Source organism: Trichosurus vulpecula, chromosome 2, assembly GCF_011100635.1.
Source record: "Trichosurus vulpecula isolate mTriVul1 chromosome 2, mTriVul1.pri, whole genome shotgun sequence".
NCBI lineage: Eukaryota > Metazoa > Chordata > Mammalia > Diprotodontia > Phalangeridae > Trichosurus > Trichosurus vulpecula.
Genome location: NC_050574.1, coordinates 43,319,031 through 43,340,404, shown reverse-complemented (window position 1 = coordinate 43,340,404; position 21,374 = coordinate 43,319,031). Strand labels below are relative to the sequence as shown.

Here is a 21,374-nt window from a genome sequence, read left to right as displayed (position 1 = left end):
TATCTTAAACCAGTCACTTCCCTTCTCTGTGTCTCAGTTTCCTCAGCTTTAAAATGGTTCTAATAATACTTATACTATTATTACTTAGTTGTCGTTAGCCCTGAAGAAATGAGAACAATTAAAGTAATGAGAAGAAAGAAGGATAGTTCGGGTTGGTTTTCAGACCTCAACTCAATAATATCTAGCATTTGTAAAGCACTTTAGCAAAGTGTTTTACAAATTTTATCTCATCTGATCTGCACAACAGCCCTGGGAAGGAGTGCTATTATTATCCTCATTTTACAAATGGGAAACTGAGGTAGACAAAAATTAAGTGATTTGCCCAGAATCACAAAGCTAGTTAAGTGTCTGAGACTAGATTTGAACTCAGGTCTTCCTGACTCTATGTCCAGCATTGTACCCACTGTGACACATAGCTTCCTACTATATCGGATCCCCACTGATCACACCACACTCAATCAGAGCACAGTCCCTGACACATTGTAAGTTCTTAACATGTGTTTGTTACTTGTTGACTTGATGTGAAGACACAGAAATGCCAGGCGGACTAGTTCAAATTATAGTCTTGATTACATGGTTACTTTGAACAGAATCTCTGGGGAGAGCTCCAGGTTCTTAAAGTGAAGCATTTTTCTTAGTCAATATCCAGTTCTTTGGGCTGGTCTCTGTCTTGCCCCAGACAAGAAGGAGATGGCAGGGGGCACTCCTAGGCATCCACAGGGGAAGTGTGAGCAGCTGCCAACGAGCAGGGATCCTTCCAGATCAGTCAATACTTCTTCATTACGTCCCGAATCCAACCCAAGTATTTGCATACTTTGGTGTAGACCCCTGGCTTGGCAGTGGTATCACAAGGGACATCACCCCATGAGACAATACCCTGCAGCATTCCCCCACAGACCAGAGGGCCTCCTGAGTCACCCTGTGAGAAGAAAAGGCAACAGAAAGAGCTGCTATCCCAACTATCCTCCTTCCATGTCCTCACCCCACCCCTAGCCAATAACCCAACTCCATCCCTAAATCCATTCTCTCTCCCTATCCTATCTTCATTCCCATTACCACTCCCATCCTCAAGCCCAAACTCACTCTCCTTCCACCCTCCTTCCTTTGCCATTCCCATCCTCATCCTCATTTCCCTCCCCAAGCACCAACTACTCCCATTTTCCACTGCACTGCTATCTCCCCAGATTAGCAGGTGCTCCAAGGCTCAAACCTCGCATGAGTCGGTGCCTCCTCCCGCAACACCAGCGCACACCATGGTATCTGTCACCTGCCCACGATAGTCTTTGTCACAGGAAGCAGTTGATATGATGCTGATGTTAGCGCAGTGCAGAGTGTCTGGGAGCTTCACTGTGGGCACAGCAGCTAGGAAGGGACCCAAGGTTTAGACCTTAGCTCCCACTCCCATCTCTCCAGGACTACACCTCCAATCGGGTATGAAGATGACATTACCCCCATCCTTTCAGATACAAAATATTTCAGGCCCCAGGGCTCCTGGGCCAAACTAAAGTCCCTTCCCTGAGACATAAGGGTGAAGGGCCATAGCTCACTCTACCTAGGGACTCAGAAGTCCTGGTCCCTAGTCTATGTCTGCAGAGCACTTAGTCACCACTGTTAAGCAACAGTTTAACCCATGAAATCCAGTTGTAGAATTGGAAATTGAGGGGATGCCCATAAATCGGGGAATGGCTGAACAAGTTGTGGCATATGAATATAATGGAATACATTGTGCTATAAGAAATGATGAGCAGGCCGACTTCAGAAAAACCTGGAAAGACTTACATGAACTGATGCAGAGTGAAATGAGCAGAACCAGGATAACACTGTACACAGTAACAGCCACATTGTGTGATGACTAACTTTAATAGACTTAGCTCTTCTCAGCAATTCAAGGTTCTAAGACAACTCCAAAAGGCTCATGATGGAAAATGCTATTCACATCCATGGAAAGAATTACAGAGTCTGAATGCAGATTGAAGCTTACTATTTGCTGTCTCTCTTTTTTGTTTTGTTTTGTTTCTTCTTTTTTGTGGTTTATTCCTTTGGTTATAATTCTTCTTTACCACATGACTAATGTGAAAATGTGTTTAATATGAATGTATATGCAGAGCCTCTATGAGACTGCATGCCCTCTTGGGGAGGGGGGAAGAGGAGAAAATTTAAAACCCCAAAGCTTGTGGAACTGAATGTTGTAACCAAAGAGTAATTAATAATAACACTAATAAAGAAATCCAGTTGTCGCAGGCTAGATCCTCCCCTCTCAATTATCTGCCCTCCCAGTCCCCATACCACTCTGGACATGGGTGAACCAGCTGTCCAGCCTTTCCACAACTTGGAGTCTCAGACTCCTGCACTTCAGCTCCCTGCCCAGTCCCACCCCACCATATCCTCACTATTCTGTGGCCCTTCTGTCCCTTGGGTCCCCAATTATCTTAATCCCTCCCGCTCTCACGTATATCAGTGAGCCAGGCATTTGAACCTCCAGGGTCCTTCTCTCCACGCACCTCGGTCTCCCTGGTCTCTCCGGCCCCCGTCCTTGGTTTCGGCCACCAGGCCCCAGCCGGAGACCACGCACTGTTCCCCATGACGGGGGCAGCGGGTGGGCAGGGCCACCGGCCGGACGCTGCTCGACAGACTGGCCGGTCGGGTCAAGCGGAGGAGCATGATGTCATCGTGGTGGCCACGATTCTTGTAGCGAGGGTGGGGGAAAGCATAGGCCACGCCCCTCAGCTGCTCCACGCCTTCCCACACGCGGAGGTTGTGCTCTCCGAGCCGGACCCGCATATTGCTGTGGGACAAGTCAGGCGACGAACTGGGGGCTGTGCCCTGATCCCCAGGCCTGGCCCACTTAGGGGCCAGAGAGTGCAGATTCCCATTTTCCCTTTAGGACCCCAGATGTCCTCATCCCCAAGCCCCAGCTCCCTAAGGGACCCGAGAGTGCAGGTTCCCGTCTCCGCCTTGAGGACCCAGGCATCCTCATCCTCCACTCTGCTAAGGGACCCGAGAGTCCTGATTCTCACCTCCCCCTCAGGGTCTCAGGCATCATAACTTCCTTCCCCCAACTCATGCCACCTCAGAAACCTCGATGTCCTGAAAACTGCCCTTCTTTTCCGAGACCAGGGCATCTTAATCCCCCCAAACCCTGCTCCACAATCCACTCCACTTCATCCCATCCATGGATCTGTGTGTCCTGGCTCACCCTGGCCCTCTCAAGAACTCAGGTGCCTATGCCATAGACAAATCATACAAGACTAGAGAGGGGAAGAGCCTTGAGCATAGTCTAGTCCAACCATTCCATTTTACAGATGGGGAAAGCGGAGGCTCAAATCACTTATTTATTTTCCCATGGTCACACAGCCAATTAGTGTCAAACAGGGCTAGCAGAACAAAGTATACCTGGCCCCAAGCCCTACCCACTCAGATCACGTGGTGTCAGCCCCCTCCCCACCCACTAGAGGCCAGACTCCCACATCCATACCCGGTGATGCAGTGGGCAGCGGTAAGCAGCCACTGGCTGGAGATGAGGGAAGCCCCGCAGTTGAAGCGACTCCCTTCGAAGAGCGCTGCCTGCCATGGCTGGGAGTGGGGGCGACACTCCTCCCCACCTACGACCTTGCCACTGTCCTGTGACGCTTGAGGAGGGAAGGTCTGAGGTCAGTGAGGACTGTGACGCATCCTAGCCACAGAGCAGACACACATGGGCCAAAACAGGCACAGAGGATGTAGCTTCTGGACATCCCACAGCCTAGGGTCTAAGGTGTGATTTCCAGCATCTCTCCCAGGAATTTCCCAGAGGTCTTACCATCATTTTTTTTAAAAGGCACCCTGATTTTTAAAGAGAACAGCCCTCCACTTCCTAAGAGCCTATCCAATTGCTGCTGCCTCTCTGCCCTCTCTGCCCTCTGCTTTCTAGGGACCTAAGACAAGGGATCTGAAATCACTGCTTCCTCCCCAAAGTCCATTACCCCATTTTATAATGAAGCTATCGCCAGCTTTCCAGACTAACAGCTTCATATCCCATCCCACAGATCTAGATGATTCCAATCCTGACTCTAATCCCCAGGTCTCCTCTTTTCCCTCTGCCCTCCAATGCTGGGACCACTATATAGTAAAGATAAATAGATGAATAAAGAAAAAAAGAAAAAGTTAGTGGGGAGGGAAGGGCAGAAAAGGAAACAGGCTTAATTGGGTAGGACCCTTGCACAAAGAGACAGGGATGTGCACAGCTATGGAATGCTCAAGGTCTTGTACAAAGCCCCATGAGTCTGTGCACATATGGCATATACATGATCATACTTGACTCTGAACTTATGCAAGCATAGATGTGGGCATAGCCACTCAAAGACACATAGGGATGGTGTCATTTGAGGTCAAAGAAACATAAAGCCAAGGAAGTTGTCATGAAAAAGCAGACACTATGGGACAGTGGAAAGGACTCAGCCAAGAAGTCTGGTCACTTCTCTAACCCTCAGTTTCCCCACCTGTCAAATGAAGGGGCTGCACTCGATTCCCTCTAAGGTCTCTTCCAGTTCTACATGGAAGGGTGGGGAATCTGCAGCCTTGAGGCCACATGTGGCCCTCTAGGGCCTCAAGGGTAGCCCTTTGACCAAATCCAAACTTCACAGAACAAATCCTCTTAATAAAAAGATTTGTTCTTGAAAACTTGGACCCAGTCAAAGGGATACATTTGAGGACCTAGAGGGTCACATGTGGCCTCATGACTGCAAGTTCCCCATCTCTGATAGGGTATTACCATGAGATAATAATATCAATACATTGATAGGGCCAGGCAATATTTCAACCCAGACCCACACATGCCACATACATAAACATATATGTAAGTAAAAGGCCATGAATGGGCACACATTCCATGTTAGATCCGAAAGGTATCGTAGAACCTAATCTACAAGATGTTAGAGCTGGAAGGGTCTTGAGAAGAGGGTATTAAAATTTGAAGGGACGTGGGATGTCAAAAGTGAGAGAGACCCTGCTACAGAATACCAGAGCTGTGAGAGGCCTCAGAACATGGAAAATCAAAGGTGGGAGGACCTTAGAACGTAGAATGTCAGAGCTAGGTGAGTCATGGGAATATGGAATTTCAGAGATGGGGAAGATCACAGATGATAGAACATAAGATATGATAGGGGGGAGGAATCTTGGGGACTGGCTAGTTCAACCCTTTCATTTTGACAAAGAGGGGATCTTAGGCTCAGAGAGGGAAATTAAGCTTGCCCAAGATCACACAGATAGAACAGGAGCCAACCCTAGAAAAGAAGCCTCTTGACTCCAAATCCAAGACTCTGCTCCCTGGACAATGGTATCATAGAACAAATGTCACACACATATACAGTATATATAGGAAAGGCTATAGACATGAAACATATCTGTGTTGCATATGATAGACCATGGACATGAAACATATATGTGTATATGTATATACATATCTATGGAAGGCTATGGACACGAAACATGTGTGTGCACATATGTGTATGTGAGAATACACACTTACATATATACATACATATGTATGAAAGGGATGGACACAAAAGGTCATGAGCACACATACATGTATACATATTCTGCAGTCAGAAACATACGAGCTTGGCTGTAGGCACAAACATCAAAATATCAAGGACCTATGATTTCCCTGCACTGATATGTCTCATGGCTTCTCTATGTAGCTCCTAGCTCAGTCCTTTAGAATTGCCTGTGAGGCCCAGAGAAGGTGGAGTGGTTTGCCCAGGGTGATGCAGTCAGTTGGTGTCAGAAGTGGGATTTAAGTTTAGGCATTCCCTGGTCCCACGCGCTCCACTGCCTCTCCACAGAGAGCGTATAGCCCAACGGAACAAGAGGCAGCTTCCAACGTGCAAGCTCACAACATGTCCTAAGGTCACTCTGGGCCAGAGAATCTACCAAGGATAGGAGTGATCCTTTGTCTCAGGGCTAGAAGGAACTTGAGGGCGGAGAGTGTCTGAATTGAAAAGACCATTTACAACCCTCCTGTTTCGAAGATGACCTAATTTGTGAGCAAACTGCAAATGAAGTCATCAAAGGTGCTGGGACTAACATGCCCAAAGAAAAGAAGGTAGGAGGGGAGAGAATAAGGGTGGGAGGGAGACAGAGAGTGTTGGGCATTGTCTTCAAGTCTCTGAAGGGACTCTCTTAGTAGAGGGGTTATGTGTTTTGCCTTGCCCCAGATGGGGTGAACTGGAGCAAGGGGGAGGGAGAGGCAGGTTACAGAGAGATAGATTTCAACTGCATGTGAGAAAAACTTCCTAACAATGGAGCAAACTGCCTCCCTGGGTGGTAAGCTGCCTGTCACTAGAGGTCTTCAAACATCATCTAGATGGCTCATTTACACATACCACAGGCATGAGCAACAAGTAGGAACACAGAAGATGGGATGCATAGGCACAGAACTTATGAAATCAGAAATACAGACACACGAGTTCATAGAAACCAGACCACCAATGCAGTTATGCCAAAATCACAGATATGTATACACATACACAGTTGTGGGTATGAACATATGAGAGGAAAGGTGGAGCCGTGGGAAGACGTTGGATTTGGAGTCAGAAGACCCGAGTTTAACTCCCAGCTCTGCCTCTTACCACCTGTGTGACCCCAGGCAAGTCACTCCAACTCTGGGCTTTCCTTTCCTCATCTAAATAAAGAGCAGGTTGGACAGGATGGATTCTGGGGTTCCCTGGAGCACGAAATCTAGGAGGTCTCTTATGGCTTCCTGGCCAGCTCCAGGCCCTGCCTTCTCTATTCAGACCATCACTTCCACATCCTCCCCATGGGAAGCTTAGACTCCACCACTGGGCCCTTTGGCTCTGACATTTAGCCTTACCATGCAGAGGCCCAGGCCTCCACCACACTCCCCTTGACCTTCCAAGCTCTCCTATACATGTGGTCTTCCCCAACCGGAATACAAACTCTTGTAGGACCCAGACTGGTTTTTCCTTGTACTCACAGTGCCTGGCACAGAGTAGGTATTTAATAAATTATCAATTTATCTATATCTATATCTATCTATACATCTATTCATCCATCCATCTCTCCAAATCTATCTCTATCATCTATTTATCTATCTATCCATATGTATATTTACCTCTTTTTCCATCCATCTCTCCAAATTGATCATTTATCTATATCATCAACGCATCCATCTATCATTTATCTATCTATATCTATCTGTATCTATATATCATCTCTGTCTCTCCCATGATCCTATGAACAAACATCTTCATAACTGTGGCTGTGCTTAATTATGGACTCAGTAACCAACATAGTCATGGAACTGGACATACAGCGACAATCACAGACACAGACACACATACACAGTCACACTTGTACACATATGAGGGTGTGGCTCAAGGTCACAGACTCAGCCACAAACACGATCCAGGCCCTCTTCTCACCTGTGACTGTCAGGAGGCAGAAAAAGGTGAGGAGCCGATGCATGGTGGGTCAGGGCCTTGGATGAGGCCCTTGACCTTGACTCTGAGTAAGGAATGAGAAATGGAATGCTGGGGAGTGGAGAGAAGAGGAATGGGCCCTGCCTCTTCTCCCCTCTCCCATACCCTCCCAGCCCTCCCACAATCTTCTCCAACACTCAGGTTGTCCCCTTCCCCCCTTAGTCTTGAGCCAACTGTTTACAATTCCAGAGACTTCTTTGCTATTGAAATCATAGAACATCGGATCTGGAAGAGCCCTTGGAAATCATCCATTCCAAGCTCCTCTTTCAACAGAGGAAGAAAATGAGACCTAGAGGTGGGAAGAGCCTGACCCAAGCCAAGTTTTAGGTTCCATATTGAAGGCTCTCTCCACTGAAACAAACTGCCCCTCAAGGCCTTCTAAGTCTGTAAAGCAAGTATCTCAATGGTCAAAATCGATAGCACAGACACCCTCTACCCTCCCCTCTTCTCCTTCAAGCCACTTCTCTTATCTGTTGTCCAACAGGGTTTCCAGCTCCCCTGCTCCAGGAATCCCTCTGAGAATTAATCTGGCCCTCTCAGAACTGTCTGTCCTCCATTCTTTGGCTCAGGGCCTGAGCACCAATAATCCCCCCTTCACTGGACTCCCTTGGTACCTTCTCCCCACTCTTTCCCTAGACTCTGCCCCTCCACTTTGTGGGCCTCACCTGATCTGAGGGCGTGAGCAGTCTGGGGCAGGCGGCTCAGGCTTGGGCTCTGTCTGCTCAGGAAGGGGGAGGCAGGTCCTGGGATGCCCAACTTTATAAGTTCCTGAGCCCCACCCAGATTTAGAGGGGTGGGTAGGAAGACAATGGCAAAGGCCCAGTTTATGGGTGGTGACGCCTCAGCAGGAGGGGGGCAGGGTGGGCCGGCCATAATGAGCGTTTATGAGGCTGGCACTTTTGTTCCGCGTCCCCAGTTAGGAGATTTTTCTACCACAGGCCACTCCAGTCCACCCCAGAGCCTGGAGCAAGGATGAGGCCATGGGGCCAGAGCTTAGAACTCAAGGTCAGTGAGTCATGCACCCAGAGCCAGAACTCCCCAGAAGTCAGAGCTTCTCATCCATCATAGCATCTCATTCAACCCACACCCCAACGGGAGCCTTCTTTCCATCCCTAAGAGTTAGCCAGCCAGTCTCCTGCTTGATGACCTCCAGGGATAGGAGCTTGTTATCCAACAAGGTAGCTCATTCTACTTGGGGGCATCCCTAATTATAAGAGAGTTAGTCAAGAAGTCAAAAAACACATATTAAGTCCTAATGTGTGTTTTTGCTAAGGACTGGGGATCCAAAGGCAAAGACGGTCCCTACCCTCAAGAAGCTCACAGTCTAATGAGGAAGACAGCATGCAAACAACTATGTACAACCAAGATAGGCAGGATCAATTGGAATAAAGAATGAGCAGGAATTTCTGAGGGCATTCATCCAGGGAGGCCATTCAAGGCCTGATGCAGAATCTCCAACCGTTGGTTATCCACCCTCCAATGATGGCCCCTCCAGAATTCGGCTGATGTTAAAATGAACTACAGCTTCCCACAGATCTCCCCTCACCCCCTGCTCCCCCTACATATTGTTCCTAGCTCATAAGGACAGCACCAAAGGGTGAAACCTCTACCGATCTGAATCGAGAATGGCCTATCAACCAATCAAGAAGAATATATCAAGTGCTTACTATGGTCCAGGACTGATGGTTTTCCCTACTTTCTTCAATTTAAGTCCAAATTTTGCAATAAGAGGATAAGATAGATAGATAGTGTCATGGCAACAGCAAACAGCTTGGACAGGGATAGTGGAAGACAGAAGGGCCTGGCGTGCTATGGTCCATAGAGTCACAAAGAGTCAGACACAACTGAATGATTGAATGACAACAAAAATGCACCAGGCAGTGGACTAAGCACTGGGGATACAAAGAAAAAGGGAAGAGAAAACATTCCCTGCTATCAAGAGCTACATTTTAAAGGGGGAGACCACATGTCAGTAACTGGGTCTATGCCTAAGAAATTCAGAAGAGATGGAAGGTAAGGCCAGAGAGGAATGCACTAGCAGGTGGGAGGCAGGATTGGAGCTAAGCCTTGAAGGAAACCATGGAACTTCAGAGTTGAGGAGACATAGCACACAAGGATGCAGGATGACAAATCATTAGATCCTGGGGCCATTTGGACAAGTCTAACCTTTTCCCACTTAACAAAGCCTTCATGTGCTAGAAGATGACCATCAGTTCCTTCAAATAGCCTGTTTTCCAGTCCCCTCCCTATTCTCCTTGTCTTCTTCCAGGTCAATGTTTAGATCATTGGGGTTAGGTTTGGAGAAGGAGTTAGGGTTGGGATTAGGAGTAGGGTCTGTCTCCTTATCATCCAGGGTCCTTATTCCAGCAGGGCATCTCATTTCTACTTCCTAATCTATGAGATTTTTTTTCTTGTCCATATCTTTCATCATTTCTTCATGGAAGGGTCACCCAAAACCCCTAAACCTTCCTCTTGTTTTTGGATAGTTCACGAATGGATTGTGTCACATGTAACCTGTCCATCACTTATCCTTCACTTTCACTTACTGCATGGCTGACCCACCTGGTTTTCAGGTCACTCCTGTCCCCAGTGGCTTTTATTAAATTTTTATTACACTTCTCCCATGCAAGTCATTGGTGATAATGTGCCTTGATAATGAGTTTGTTTATACCTGCCATGTTTCTATTGCCCTCTGTGTAAACTGAAATTCTGGAACTTCTGAGATCTTAGTGGGATGTGATTCCCAGGAGTATAGTATCACCAAGAGATTACTGAAATGTACCGACAGATCCATGATCTCACAAATGTGGGGATTCCTTCCAATACCAGTCACAACCCACCCATGCCTGCTCATCCTATCCAACTCTCATCTATACTGTGGTAAAATAGATAAGATGATAGACTTGGAGACTGGAAGAGCTAAGCTCAAATCCCACCTCAGACATTTGTCATGGACATGTCACTTCACTTCTTTCTGCCTCAGTTTCTTCATCTGTAAAATGAGGGTATTGGATATGATGACCTCTAAAGTGCCTCCAGCTCTCAATCTATGATCCTATAACTTTGTCACAGAGAATCCAACCATATCATTAAGAGCTTTCCTCATTTCCTCTTGATATCATGGGTATACCAATGGATCACATGACCTATCCATTGGTTACCCCTCATTTTCCCAACATGGCCAACCCAGCTATTTGTTCTGTAATATATTTTTTGTTGGCATCTTCCCCCAACCCCCACTCCCCAGTGACCCCTCGTATGTAATTCACTGTCAGATCACACCTGCTATGGCCTTCTCCATGGCCCGCTGGCTTATACTCATTTCCTATTCTTCGAAGATGGTAACATGCTCTGGCTGTCAGCTGGCTGTGAAGCACCTCCTGGTGGCATGAGAGAAACGCTGAACCTTCAAAAGTTATATCTCTGGCCTTTGTGTTGTCTAGTCTGCTCTCTTCCTCCTCTTCACCTCTATGTTCAACACATCTCCATGTGAGAGGGAGTTGAGAACTACCTGGAGTTCTAGGATTTGCAATTCAGAAGGATAAGTACTCCCTTTCAGTCCTAACAGAGTTTTGGGTTATCTTGATCTTTGAGCCACAAAGGAAGAGAGAGCCAGACTTGCTAGTAACTTGTTTTTATTATATATGCTCAGTCATCAGTTCCTCTGGCTCTGCAGCCAATTAGGGGACATCAATAGTGAAGCCCCTCAGCAATGACTTACAGGATTGGAAGCCTGCAGGTGATTTCTGCATATAATTTTCACAGCTCATGTTACATCATTTATACATCATCATCAATATACATACAAATGGACTGACTCAATATACTCCTGTCCAACTGCATGCCATTGTCTTTTCTTCCACATAATTTTTCATCCACTTTGTTTTTTAAGTGTAGATGGTTAAATATAGCATTTATTAATTTCTGTAAGATTTTCAAAGTCTTACATTACCTACACTGATCCTTACAATACCCTATGAGGTAGAGTTTTTGTTTCTGCTTTGTTTCATTTTGTTTGGCCTGACCCCATGATTTCATAGGTGTAAGTAACGCCTGATGTGGAAAGTCCCTCCACAAATGCAATCAACTATATATTTCCAACTTACAGTTTTAAACACTTACCCAGGAACAGAGAGAGGTTAAGTGACTTGTCCATCATTACACAGCTTAATGTTAAGAGTTTTAATTAGGGAAGAGACTTGAACCCAGGTTTTTCTGACTAAATCAACCTTCAACCCACTATGCCACCCTGTATATTATAATATAAGTTTTATATTTTATACACAAATTATATACCTTTTGTAAATGAGGAAACTGAGTCTCATAGAGGTTACACAGGCTCACCTAGCCAACAGCTTTAAAATCCAGTGGATCTGTGATATATTGGACGTGAGGGCCAAACCAGGTTTTCCTGATTCTAAATCAATTGCCTTTCCCCATAATGCCCCTCGGATTAGGCAGACTACACCTAATGAAACCATTTGATAACAACCTTCCTGAAATGTGGTCCACCAGACTGGACACAATACCCTAGAGGGAGTCAGCCCAGTACCCAAGGGAAAATGATAACTTCTTTGGAACCTGAATCCCATGGGCCATGGAGCAGTAGAAAGAGCTCAGAGGATTTGGGTTTGAACCCTGATTCTTTCATGTCCTTCTCTTTCTTGTCTTTATTCCCTCCTCTCTCTTTCAGAATCTTCATTTCCTTCCCCAGTAAGACTGACATGCAAAAAATTGGTATTGGAAAAATTTGGATAACTGAGTCCTATAAGAGTAACAATGGTAATTATTGGTATTAACGTATGCATAGTTCTTTGTGAATGGCCCCAAAGTAAAAACGTATTACAGTAAGTACAATGAATGTGAAATATATTTTGATTTTTGTTAAAAAAATGATAATTCTTTAATATTTCTGTATTTTCAGGTCTCCTTCTCTGCTTTTAATATTTCAGATACAATATATAAGATATTTATATTTCAAATAATATTTAAGATACAATGGGAAAAGCCCTTTATGTCCTGGTATTGTGTTTACCTCTAGTCTATGTGTCAGAAGTGACTGAAAATCAATAGCCTTCTAAAGTACTTGGCCTCCCTGCCTCCAGGGTCTCTCTCCACTCCAATCCATCCTTCCCATAGATGCCAAAGATCCAGTCCTAAGACACAAGCCCTGACCACATCCTTCCTTTATAGTCCAATGTCTCCTTCTTGCCTCTAGGATAAATCCAAATGACTCAGTTTGGTATGTAAAATTCTTTATAATCTGGCCCCAGCTGATTCTTCCAGGCTTAGTCCATGTTACTTCAAGTACTCACTTAGCATTCATCTCCTATTCTCCACTCCCAGAGTAGCCATGATAGCTTAATCCCATCACCCAATTATTACAGTCATCTCCCAATTGGTCTCTTTTCTATCTAGCCTCATTGAGGTCCTCTCCTCTCCTCCACATTGCTGTCAGAGTCCTTAACCTTCTTGCTATGTGTAACCTTGTCACTCGATTCACAAACTGTCACTGACTCTCCATTGTCTACCAAGTAAAAGGGTGGGTCTTGATTCCAGGATTCAAGCAACTCCACAATGTGGCTTCAGCCTCCATGTAAGTTTGGCCTTATCCCATTCTAATTGCCTTCATAAGGACAGAGATTCTCCAGCCAATATTCATGAACTGAACTGTACTCAATCTAATTGGGATCCTTTGGAATTTGAAGGTTTTATTTTATATACTTAAAAGCATTATGCAAAGAAAGGACCATAGGCTGCACCAGATGGCCAAAAGGGTCCACGGCCAAAAAAATCTCCTAAAAACTCAAAACACTATTCTAGATAAATCGGACTACTCTTCATCACCATTCTCATCTTGCCTTCCTTTCCTGTGTCCATGTTTTCTTGCCTGAATCCCTAAGCTGTAACATCCAGTTCTCTCTACTTCTCTCTGTTTCTATTCATTGATGTCCTTTTCTTACTTTCAAGTCCTAATTCAGAAACCATGTAGTCCAGGGAGCTTTACCTCGTGTGAACAGTTAAGCTTGTTCTCTCTTGCCTCCAGTTTTTCACAGAACTTTGTCCAGATCTCTTCCCTGCTCTTATCACATTCCGTCATTGGTGACTGGTCATATTCCTCCATGAGACTATGAGATTCTTGAGGGCAGAGGCCGGGATATTTTCATCTTTTTCCCCCTCTGCACATTGTACAGGACCTTCCACATAGGAGGTGCTTAAAAAATGTTTATCAAATTGGAAAGTTAAATTTTTTATCCTATATAAGCTTTCACTGGTTTCAGAAATGCACAAGAGGGACCCTAGTAACAGAGAACTCCTTCCCTGAGTGAAAACTTCATCTGTTCCAAGACAATCCCCTTCCATATAGATGGAAAACTCTGTCCAAAGAGGAACTGTTACCCCAGAATGAGTCCTCACTGGTCCCAAGAAGCAGCCCCAGCAGGACCAGATGGGATTCTCTTGCCTGTCCCATGGAAAGCCTCATTTCTGTCAGTGGTTTCCATTTGTCCTAGAGGAACCTCATTCATGACAAGTGGAAGAAAGAACCCTCATGTATCCCTGAAGGAAGCCTCATCAATGCCAAGAGAAATCTTTATCCATCTCAAGTGGAATGGAGACCCTCATATGTCCTTGTGGGGAGCCTCCTTGGTATCAGTGGTTGCCAGTGGTTGGTCCATTCATGGACTGTATAGCCCTCAGATGAAATATTTATTGTTTCCAGGACAAATCTCCATCAGCCTTCCCTGGTCTTTCAGAGGAAACCTCAGCTATCCTAGGGTAAACTCTCTTAATTCCGAGATGAGAGGAAGACTTATCAGACCCAGGGATTGATCCCAGAAGTCCTTCCACATGACAGGCCTCATAGGTTGTAGAGTCTGTTCTCAGAGTCTGTTCTCATCCCCTTTCCTAGGGTATCCCTGCCAAGGAATACTCCTCTCTCTTCCTCTGGCCAAGGCAGAGATATGTGATGACAAGGGACAAGGTGGAACATAGCCATGCAATGATCCAGGTGGTCAGATGCCTTCTTCATCCAGATGAGTGTTAGGACCATATGGAAGGAGCTGGAAGGCACCTCAGGGGTTGTCAAACTCAATCCGTGCATTTACAGAAGAGGAAATTGGAGCATCAGGAAGATGAAAGGACCAAGGTCACACTGGGATTAAGTCATGGAAGTAGCATTTGACCAGTCTTCAGACTCCAGAAAAAATGGTCTGTGCTGCCACTGTGTCCCTCAGCCCTTGCCAGAGTTACACAAGAAGTGGATAAAAAAAACCCTTCTCTGACTCTTTCCACTAAGCCAAAGTGATCTCTTCATTAGCCCCTTTAGGGAGGGGGAAGTAGGAGGGAGAAGGGAGGGGAGAGTTTACGGGTTTTTCCTGGGAATAATATAAATAGCTCAGACTCATGTAACTTTAAAGTTTGCAAAATGTTTTATGTACATTTTCTCATTTGAGCTTGAAAGCAATATTGTGACTCAGGTCCTGTTATTAGCCTTATTTTACAGAAGTGGAAACTGAGGCACAAAGCAGTTAAGTGACTTGGAGTTTGAACCCAGGACTCCTTGATTCCAAGTCCAGATTCTACCTCTAATTCCACATGGCAAGCAGAGAAATAAGTGGAGACCCAAGCCCAGGTTGGAGAGCTTGGGGAGGGACAAAGGTATGATGGGCTGGGGGACCCACAGAGGGATGATGCTCAGATAGGAAGAGGGATTTGGGTAAAGTGTTGTAGGTGCTCAGGTAGGGAGGTGGGGAGGGAGAGCTGGGAAGGGCCTGGGAGACAAACAGTGAAAGTGGAATTTGGGGAAGAGATAGGAGGCTCAGGGGATAAAGAGGAGATGGGGAAGAGCCAAACAGGAAAGAAGGCTCATGGGGAGAGGCTGGGAGGGGAGGTAGAAAAGAGGAGGGTGGGCTGGGAAACCAGACAAGAAGGTTAATGTCCCTTAGGTCCCCAATGGAGACACAGATCCTTCTACCCCCATACTGGCTTCCCCTTCCAGGTGGTGTCCCACAGGAGACTTTCCTGTTCTCTGAGACAAAGGCAAAGGTCAAGAAATTATTTAGTCTCAATCTCTGAGTGGACTAAAAGTTGGAGAAGGATATGCAAATTCCTTGGTCCCTGTAGGGGCCAATTCCTTGGGTCCTGAGGAGACAAGAGCTGAGAGTCTAGATGATGGGTGTCCCTGAGCTGTGTAGAGATGGGGATGCCCAGATTCCTGAGAGACTAGGGAATAAGGGTTGGAAAATCAAGAGTCCTGGGCTCCTGGGTCTCTGAACAGGACATAGACTAGAGATCTGTGTGCCAGGGTCCCCTTCAATCAGTTGTTTTTGATGGTGTCTTTGATCCACTTGTTGAATGGGTAGAGGTTGGTGTAGACCCCAGGCCTGTTGGGCTTTCCACAGGGAACATCTCCCCAGGATACCAGTCCCTGCAGCGTTCCATTGCAGACCACAGGGCCCCCAGAGTCACCCTGGGAAGAAAGAACAAGAAAAAGAGAGAAGGGAGAGATGGGGAGGGATAAACAAAGGTAAGAAAGATGAGGAGAGTTGGGGACAGCAAGAAATAGAGGGGAAAGGAGACAGAGGGACATTGGGGGGGACACAGAGAGGAAAGGAGCCAGAGACGGAGACAAATAGTGAGAGGTGGGGACAAGTACAGGTGGAGAAACACCTCAGGAATACCCATTTCGATCCCTCCCCTCCCCCACACCTGCCTCCTTTCAGCCTTTCCCTCCCTCACCAGCTCCCGCTTTCTGGCTACTCTCTCTATCTCCATTCCACCATCTTTCAGCCTTTTCCTCTGTCTTCCTTCCTCTGCTTCCTCCCTTGTCTCCCTTGTTTCTCATATTGGGTGAGGCATTCAAAGCTTACCTGACAAGAGTCCCTGCCCTCTTCATCTCCAGCACAGAACATGCTAGAATTGATCTCCCCAGGGTAGGCCTTCTGGCAGGCCTCCTGAGACAGGATCTTGATGTCAAGACACTGCAGGACCTGAGGATAGTGGACTGGGAAACCAAGTGATGGGGTCAGAGACTGGGGATGCGATAGCCACACCAAGTTCATAGATCATTAGAGCTGGAAGGGATTCAAGGGGCCAAGATCAAGTCCAACAAAGCCCCTCTCTTTTTTGGGGAAGATGGGAAAGATGAGGAAATAGGTCCAAGGGGGTTAAGGTTCCTGCCAAAGAACACACAGGGATTTAGGGGCAGAGGAAGATTTTGAGCTCAGATCCTAAGACTCCAAATTCAACACTCTTTCCAGGTGGCTATGGAAACAGACACAGACCAGATGGAGAAATGGAAGACCCATAGAAACAGAAAGAGCCCAGGACTTACCTTGAGGGCTGCTGGTGGTCCCCCAGCCTGAGACGAGGCACTCGGCCCCAGCAGTTGGGGCCTGAGTTGAGATATTGATGGGTTTGATGCCTTTTGTGTCCAAGACCTTTTGGTTCAATTTTATTAGCATGAGATCATTAGAGTGAGCTGGCCGGGTATAGTTGGGGTGGGGGAAGGACTGGATGCCACGGAGAATCTTCTGGCCTGCCTCAAAACCATGGAGATGATACCGGCCCAGTAAAACAACATAGGACCTGGAGAAGATGGTGGATGGGTCACTCCTGCACCCTCCCTCTACTCCCATCGTCACTGCCAGTCCCATAGATACCCATGGAGATTACATACAATTTAGAGTTGGAGTTCTGTCTCCGTGTCTATAAAATGAAAGTGTTGAACTATCGGTCTTCGAAGGGTGCCCTACGTTCTATATCCTCCCTGGTGACTGTGATCTGTCTAGGTGGAGATGTCTCAGAGACAGCTGGAAAATTGAGCCAGATTTGAAGGACCGGGCACCTAGTGACTTTAGAGTCTAAAAGAACTGGGTTCAAGTCCCACTTCAGACATATACTGATGTTAAAGTATCTGCTTATAAATTTGAAGCTCTGATATTTTGCTTCTGCACCTGCTACATGATGAGAAGCAAGTCATAATTTTATGCCTCAGTTTCCCCACATGGAAAATGAGATTTGCAAAACCTGAATATCCACTTCCCAAGACTGTTAGATTCAAATAAGGGGGAAAGAGAAAGGAAAGGGAATAAGCATTTGTATAGTACCTTCTACCGGATGTTTTCGCCAATGGTATCTCATTTGATTCTGTCAACAACCCTGATAGGTCCTAATTATTGTATTATCACCATTTGAGAGTTGAGGGAATTGAGGCACTTAGAGGGGAACGTACTCATTCAGGGTCACATGGTTAGTGCCTGTGGTCAAATTTGAACTCAGGTCTTCCAGCCTCCAGTGATCACGATGCTAGTGATGTGATAACAGAATCCTCTAGACTAGCACTTTACAAACAATATCTCATCTCAGACTCACAGCCCTGGCATTTGGGTGTTTACAGATGAGGGCACAAGATCAGAGTACAGAAGGGACTTGGCCAAAGTCACACAGCTATTAAGTGTCTGGAGTGGGATTTGAACCCAGCTTTTCAGGACTCCAAGGCCAGCACTCTGTCCACTAATCCATAGTACCTCTGAGTGTCAGAGACAGAATCTGAACCCAAATTTTGCTGACTCCAGGTTCACTACTCTCACTTCCCCTTTATCCCCATCCCTTCTTCCTTCCCTCTCCTCCCCCTCCTCATCCTCATCTCTCCTCTCCTCCTGCCTTCACTCTCCCTCCCCATCCTTATTCCACTTCCTCCCCATTCTCATCCCCATCCCCATCTCTCCTTCTTCACTTACGGTTTCTGGCAATGTGCAGCAGTGAGCACCCACTGGGGATGAACCAGCACTGCCCCACAAAAGAGGCTTTCTGGTTTCAGAAACAAAGCTGCCTGCCAGGGTTGGGTTTGGGGTTCACAGTCTCTGCCATTTAAGATTCGACTCTCATTATCGCGATCGACTTTATCGTCCTGACGGCTCTCCACCTGATGTCCACTCCCAGTTTGCTGGCGGTTCCTATATTCCTGGCAAGCCTGGTTCCCCAGGCTGGACCCCTTCTTCTGGCCTGGGGGCGGGATGAGGGTCATGGTAGGGAGACGTAGGGTCAGAGTTCAGGGTGGCACCTGGGCTCAAGAAGTGGGCCTTGGAGTATAAGACTTAGGATGGAGGTGGTAGGGTGTGGCTTGATAGAGCAACTCCAGAATGAGAGGGGGCAGGAAATAGCTCTTGGGCAGCTGGCCCATTGAGTTATGGCTCTAAATGCTGAGCCCCTGCCTCCCATCCAGAGACAGACAGAGAGCGCCCTCACTTGTTCCAGCTCACTTCTCCGCTCCACTGCCTACTTCCTTGAAAATCAGCATGCTCACCCAAAGCCTTTTCATCTGGCTCCTCCTTCCCATCACTGCTGCTCCACTGAAGTGGCTTTTTTCAAGACGGCCAAGGCCACCTTCACTCATCAGTCTACTGAACTAACCATTTGGTCTTGTTTTCTCTGATTCCTCTGCAGCTGTCGACACAGCTGCCCACCCTCTCATCCCTTTTACTTCAGAAACTCTTGGCTCTCTGGCTGCTCTCTACGCTTTCCTACTCAGGACCCTTCCAGGATCCATCTCTCCTATCAATTCTCCCCTTAAAAACTTACCTTGTTTTCCCCTCCCTCTTCCTCCTCCTCCCTTCTCCTTCTCCTCCTCCTTCTCCTCTCTTCTCCTCCTTCTTCTCCTCCTTTTTCTCCTCCTCTCTCTCTGTATCTCTCTGTGTTTCTGTTTCTGTCTCTCTGTGTGTCTGTATGTATGTCTCTGTCTCTTCCTCCCTCTGTCTCTGTCTCTGTGTGTGTGTGTCTCTCTGTCTCTTTTTCTGTCTGTCTGTCTCTCTCTCTCTCTTTCCCTCTCTGTCTCCCCCTCTCCCTCTCATCCCTCTCTGTGTCCTGTATATGCACACTCTCCCCACATGACCCTCTATACACAGACACATATTCACACAACTCCAGGCTCACACACCCTACCTCTCAGATCTGGGTCTCCCATGATCAGAGCTGACATCAGGAGTGCTGAGATCCAGGCCCAAGGGGAATGCACTGGACGCATCATTGCTGCACCTGGGAGTTGGGAATGGGAAGTAGGAGAGGGGGTCAGCCTCTGAGGCCCTGTCCTAATGATAACTCATACTTCTTTTGTATTTTTGACTTTTTCAAAATAGTCCAAGGAGACAGAGGGTGCAGCTGACATTGCTCCACCTGTTTTACAGATAGGAAATCTGAGGCTTAGGTGAAATGATAGCCAAGATCACTTTCACACCAAATAAATGATGGAGATGGATACAAAGCAAACTACTGTTTTCATGGGCTCTGAGATCTGGAATTGGAAGGAAACTAGATCATCTAGCCCAACACCCTCACTTAGTAGAGGAGGAAACTGAGTCCCAGGACCATTAAGTGACTTGATTGAGGTCATATGCGCAGTAATTGGCAAAGCCAGAATTTGACTTGCCAAATTCTGATTCTGGACCCAAGCCTTTCCCCTGAGTCCTAAGCCCTAACCCAGCCCTTTGACTCCACTCTTTCTCATGCACTCCCCCACCCCTCGCTGGGCAGAGACACAGGGGATAGAGAGCTTTGTAAAGGAGGTCTGGGCTTCAGTTGTTAAGGGGAGGCCCAACGTGAGACTGAGGTGGGGAGTCACAAATATAGGCAGAAAAAGGTTAATTTTAAAAGCCATCCAGATCCGAAGAGAGGCAGAGACGAGAAATAACAGAGATCGCCAGGGGAGAGATAAAAAATGCGTGCAGAGAGAGGCAGAGATGGGGAGTCACAGAGATAAACGAGAAGATGGAGACCAGAGGCGAGGCAGAGAGACAATCAGAGACAGAGAAAGAGAGAGTCACACAGTCAGAGCAAGGCATAGCACATCCCCACACATCCAGACCAGAACACACAGAACAGAAGACCCAGATGGAGTGGTAGAGATAGAGACATTCAGAGCTTACAGCAGAACCAGAGAGACGTGGAAAAGGCGAAGGAGATGAGAGGCGCGCGGAGCCATCCCCCACCACCACCCGCCCACCCACCCTGTCCCGGGCACCGCCAGGTAGAGTAAGTTATCAACGAAGCCCCCGCGTCCTTGGGCAAGGTACCTGCAGGTCGTCTTAGGGGCGGCAGCGGGGCAGGCTATCGGCCACCAAGCTCTGCCAGGCTCCCCACCGGCCTTCGTCCCTTCAACTCTGGCTCTGGGTTCGCCTCCTCCGGCCTCCTCCCCAGTTTATAACTGGCTCGCCCCACCGCCCCCTGCCTCCTGCCCCCGATCGCATTCCGAAAAGGAGGGTGAGGCACCTCGGGCAGGAGCTCGGGCTAGGGTTAAGGTGTCTGCCCTCCGCCCTCGTCCCCGCCCAGTTTCCAGGCGCCTCCCGATGTCCAGAGGTGGCCCGGCCAGAAAACTTCCCAGCAGCGTCAGCCAGAGACTGGACTATGGACGTTGGACCCGGCTCCCGACAGCCCGGTCCGGGTCTCGGCTCCTCTCTCTATCTCAGGGTCTCTCTGTCTCTCAAAACAGCTTTTCTGGAAGTTTTTTTTTTTTGTTTTTTAAGTCCCTCCTTCAGGTCTATTTCTCCCTGCCTCTATGTCTCGAGTGACTATTTCTGAGTCTGGTCCTCTGCATCTCCACAGCCCTGAGTTTCTGCATCTCTGACTCCGTGCGTGTGTTTCTGGGTCACTGTGACTCTGGGTGTCTAGGCCTTTCTGTCGGCCCGTATTTGGGATCGTGTCTTCCTACTTGTTTGTCTGCATGATTTGGTCTTGCTCTCCCAGCCTAAAGGCTACGGGGTAACCGCATCACTCTGCAGTCTCTTTCACGCTGCCTCTCCTCCGATTCTATGGAAGCTGGGAGGGGGGTGCGAATTGGGTGTGTTTGGGGGAGGTACAAAGACCCTGGAGAGGGGCGGGAGGCAGAGGAGCAGTAGCAGT

The 21,374-nt window shown here is 47.3% G+C and overlaps 2 protein-coding genes across 2 annotated transcripts; both read right to left on the bottom strand.

Moving 5' to 3' along the window:
- Positions 1 to 766: 766 nt before the first annotated feature.
- Positions 767 to 7,464, bottom strand: LOC118836388 (kallikrein-15-like). Its single transcript, XM_036743699.1, has 5 exons — positions 7,422 to 7,464; positions 3,476 to 3,629; positions 2,502 to 2,785; positions 1,211 to 1,362; positions 767 to 919 (listed from the first exon to the last, which is right to left on the bottom strand). The coding sequence occupies exons 1-5, from the start codon at positions 7,462 to 7,464 to the stop codon at positions 767 to 769; spliced, it is 786 nt and encodes a 261-aa protein (XP_036599594.1).
- Positions 7,465 to 15,795: 8,331 nt separating this feature from the next.
- Positions 15,796 to 19,506, bottom strand: KLK5 (kallikrein related peptidase 5). Its single transcript, XM_036746356.1, has 5 exons — positions 19,422 to 19,506; positions 18,221 to 18,485; positions 16,813 to 17,066; positions 16,349 to 16,482; positions 15,796 to 15,948 (listed from the first exon to the last, which is right to left on the bottom strand). Exons 1-5 carry the CDS (start codon positions 19,504 to 19,506, stop codon positions 15,796 to 15,798), a joined length of 891 nt encoding a protein of 296 aa, XP_036602251.1.
- Positions 19,507 to 21,374: the final 1,868 nt, after the last annotated feature.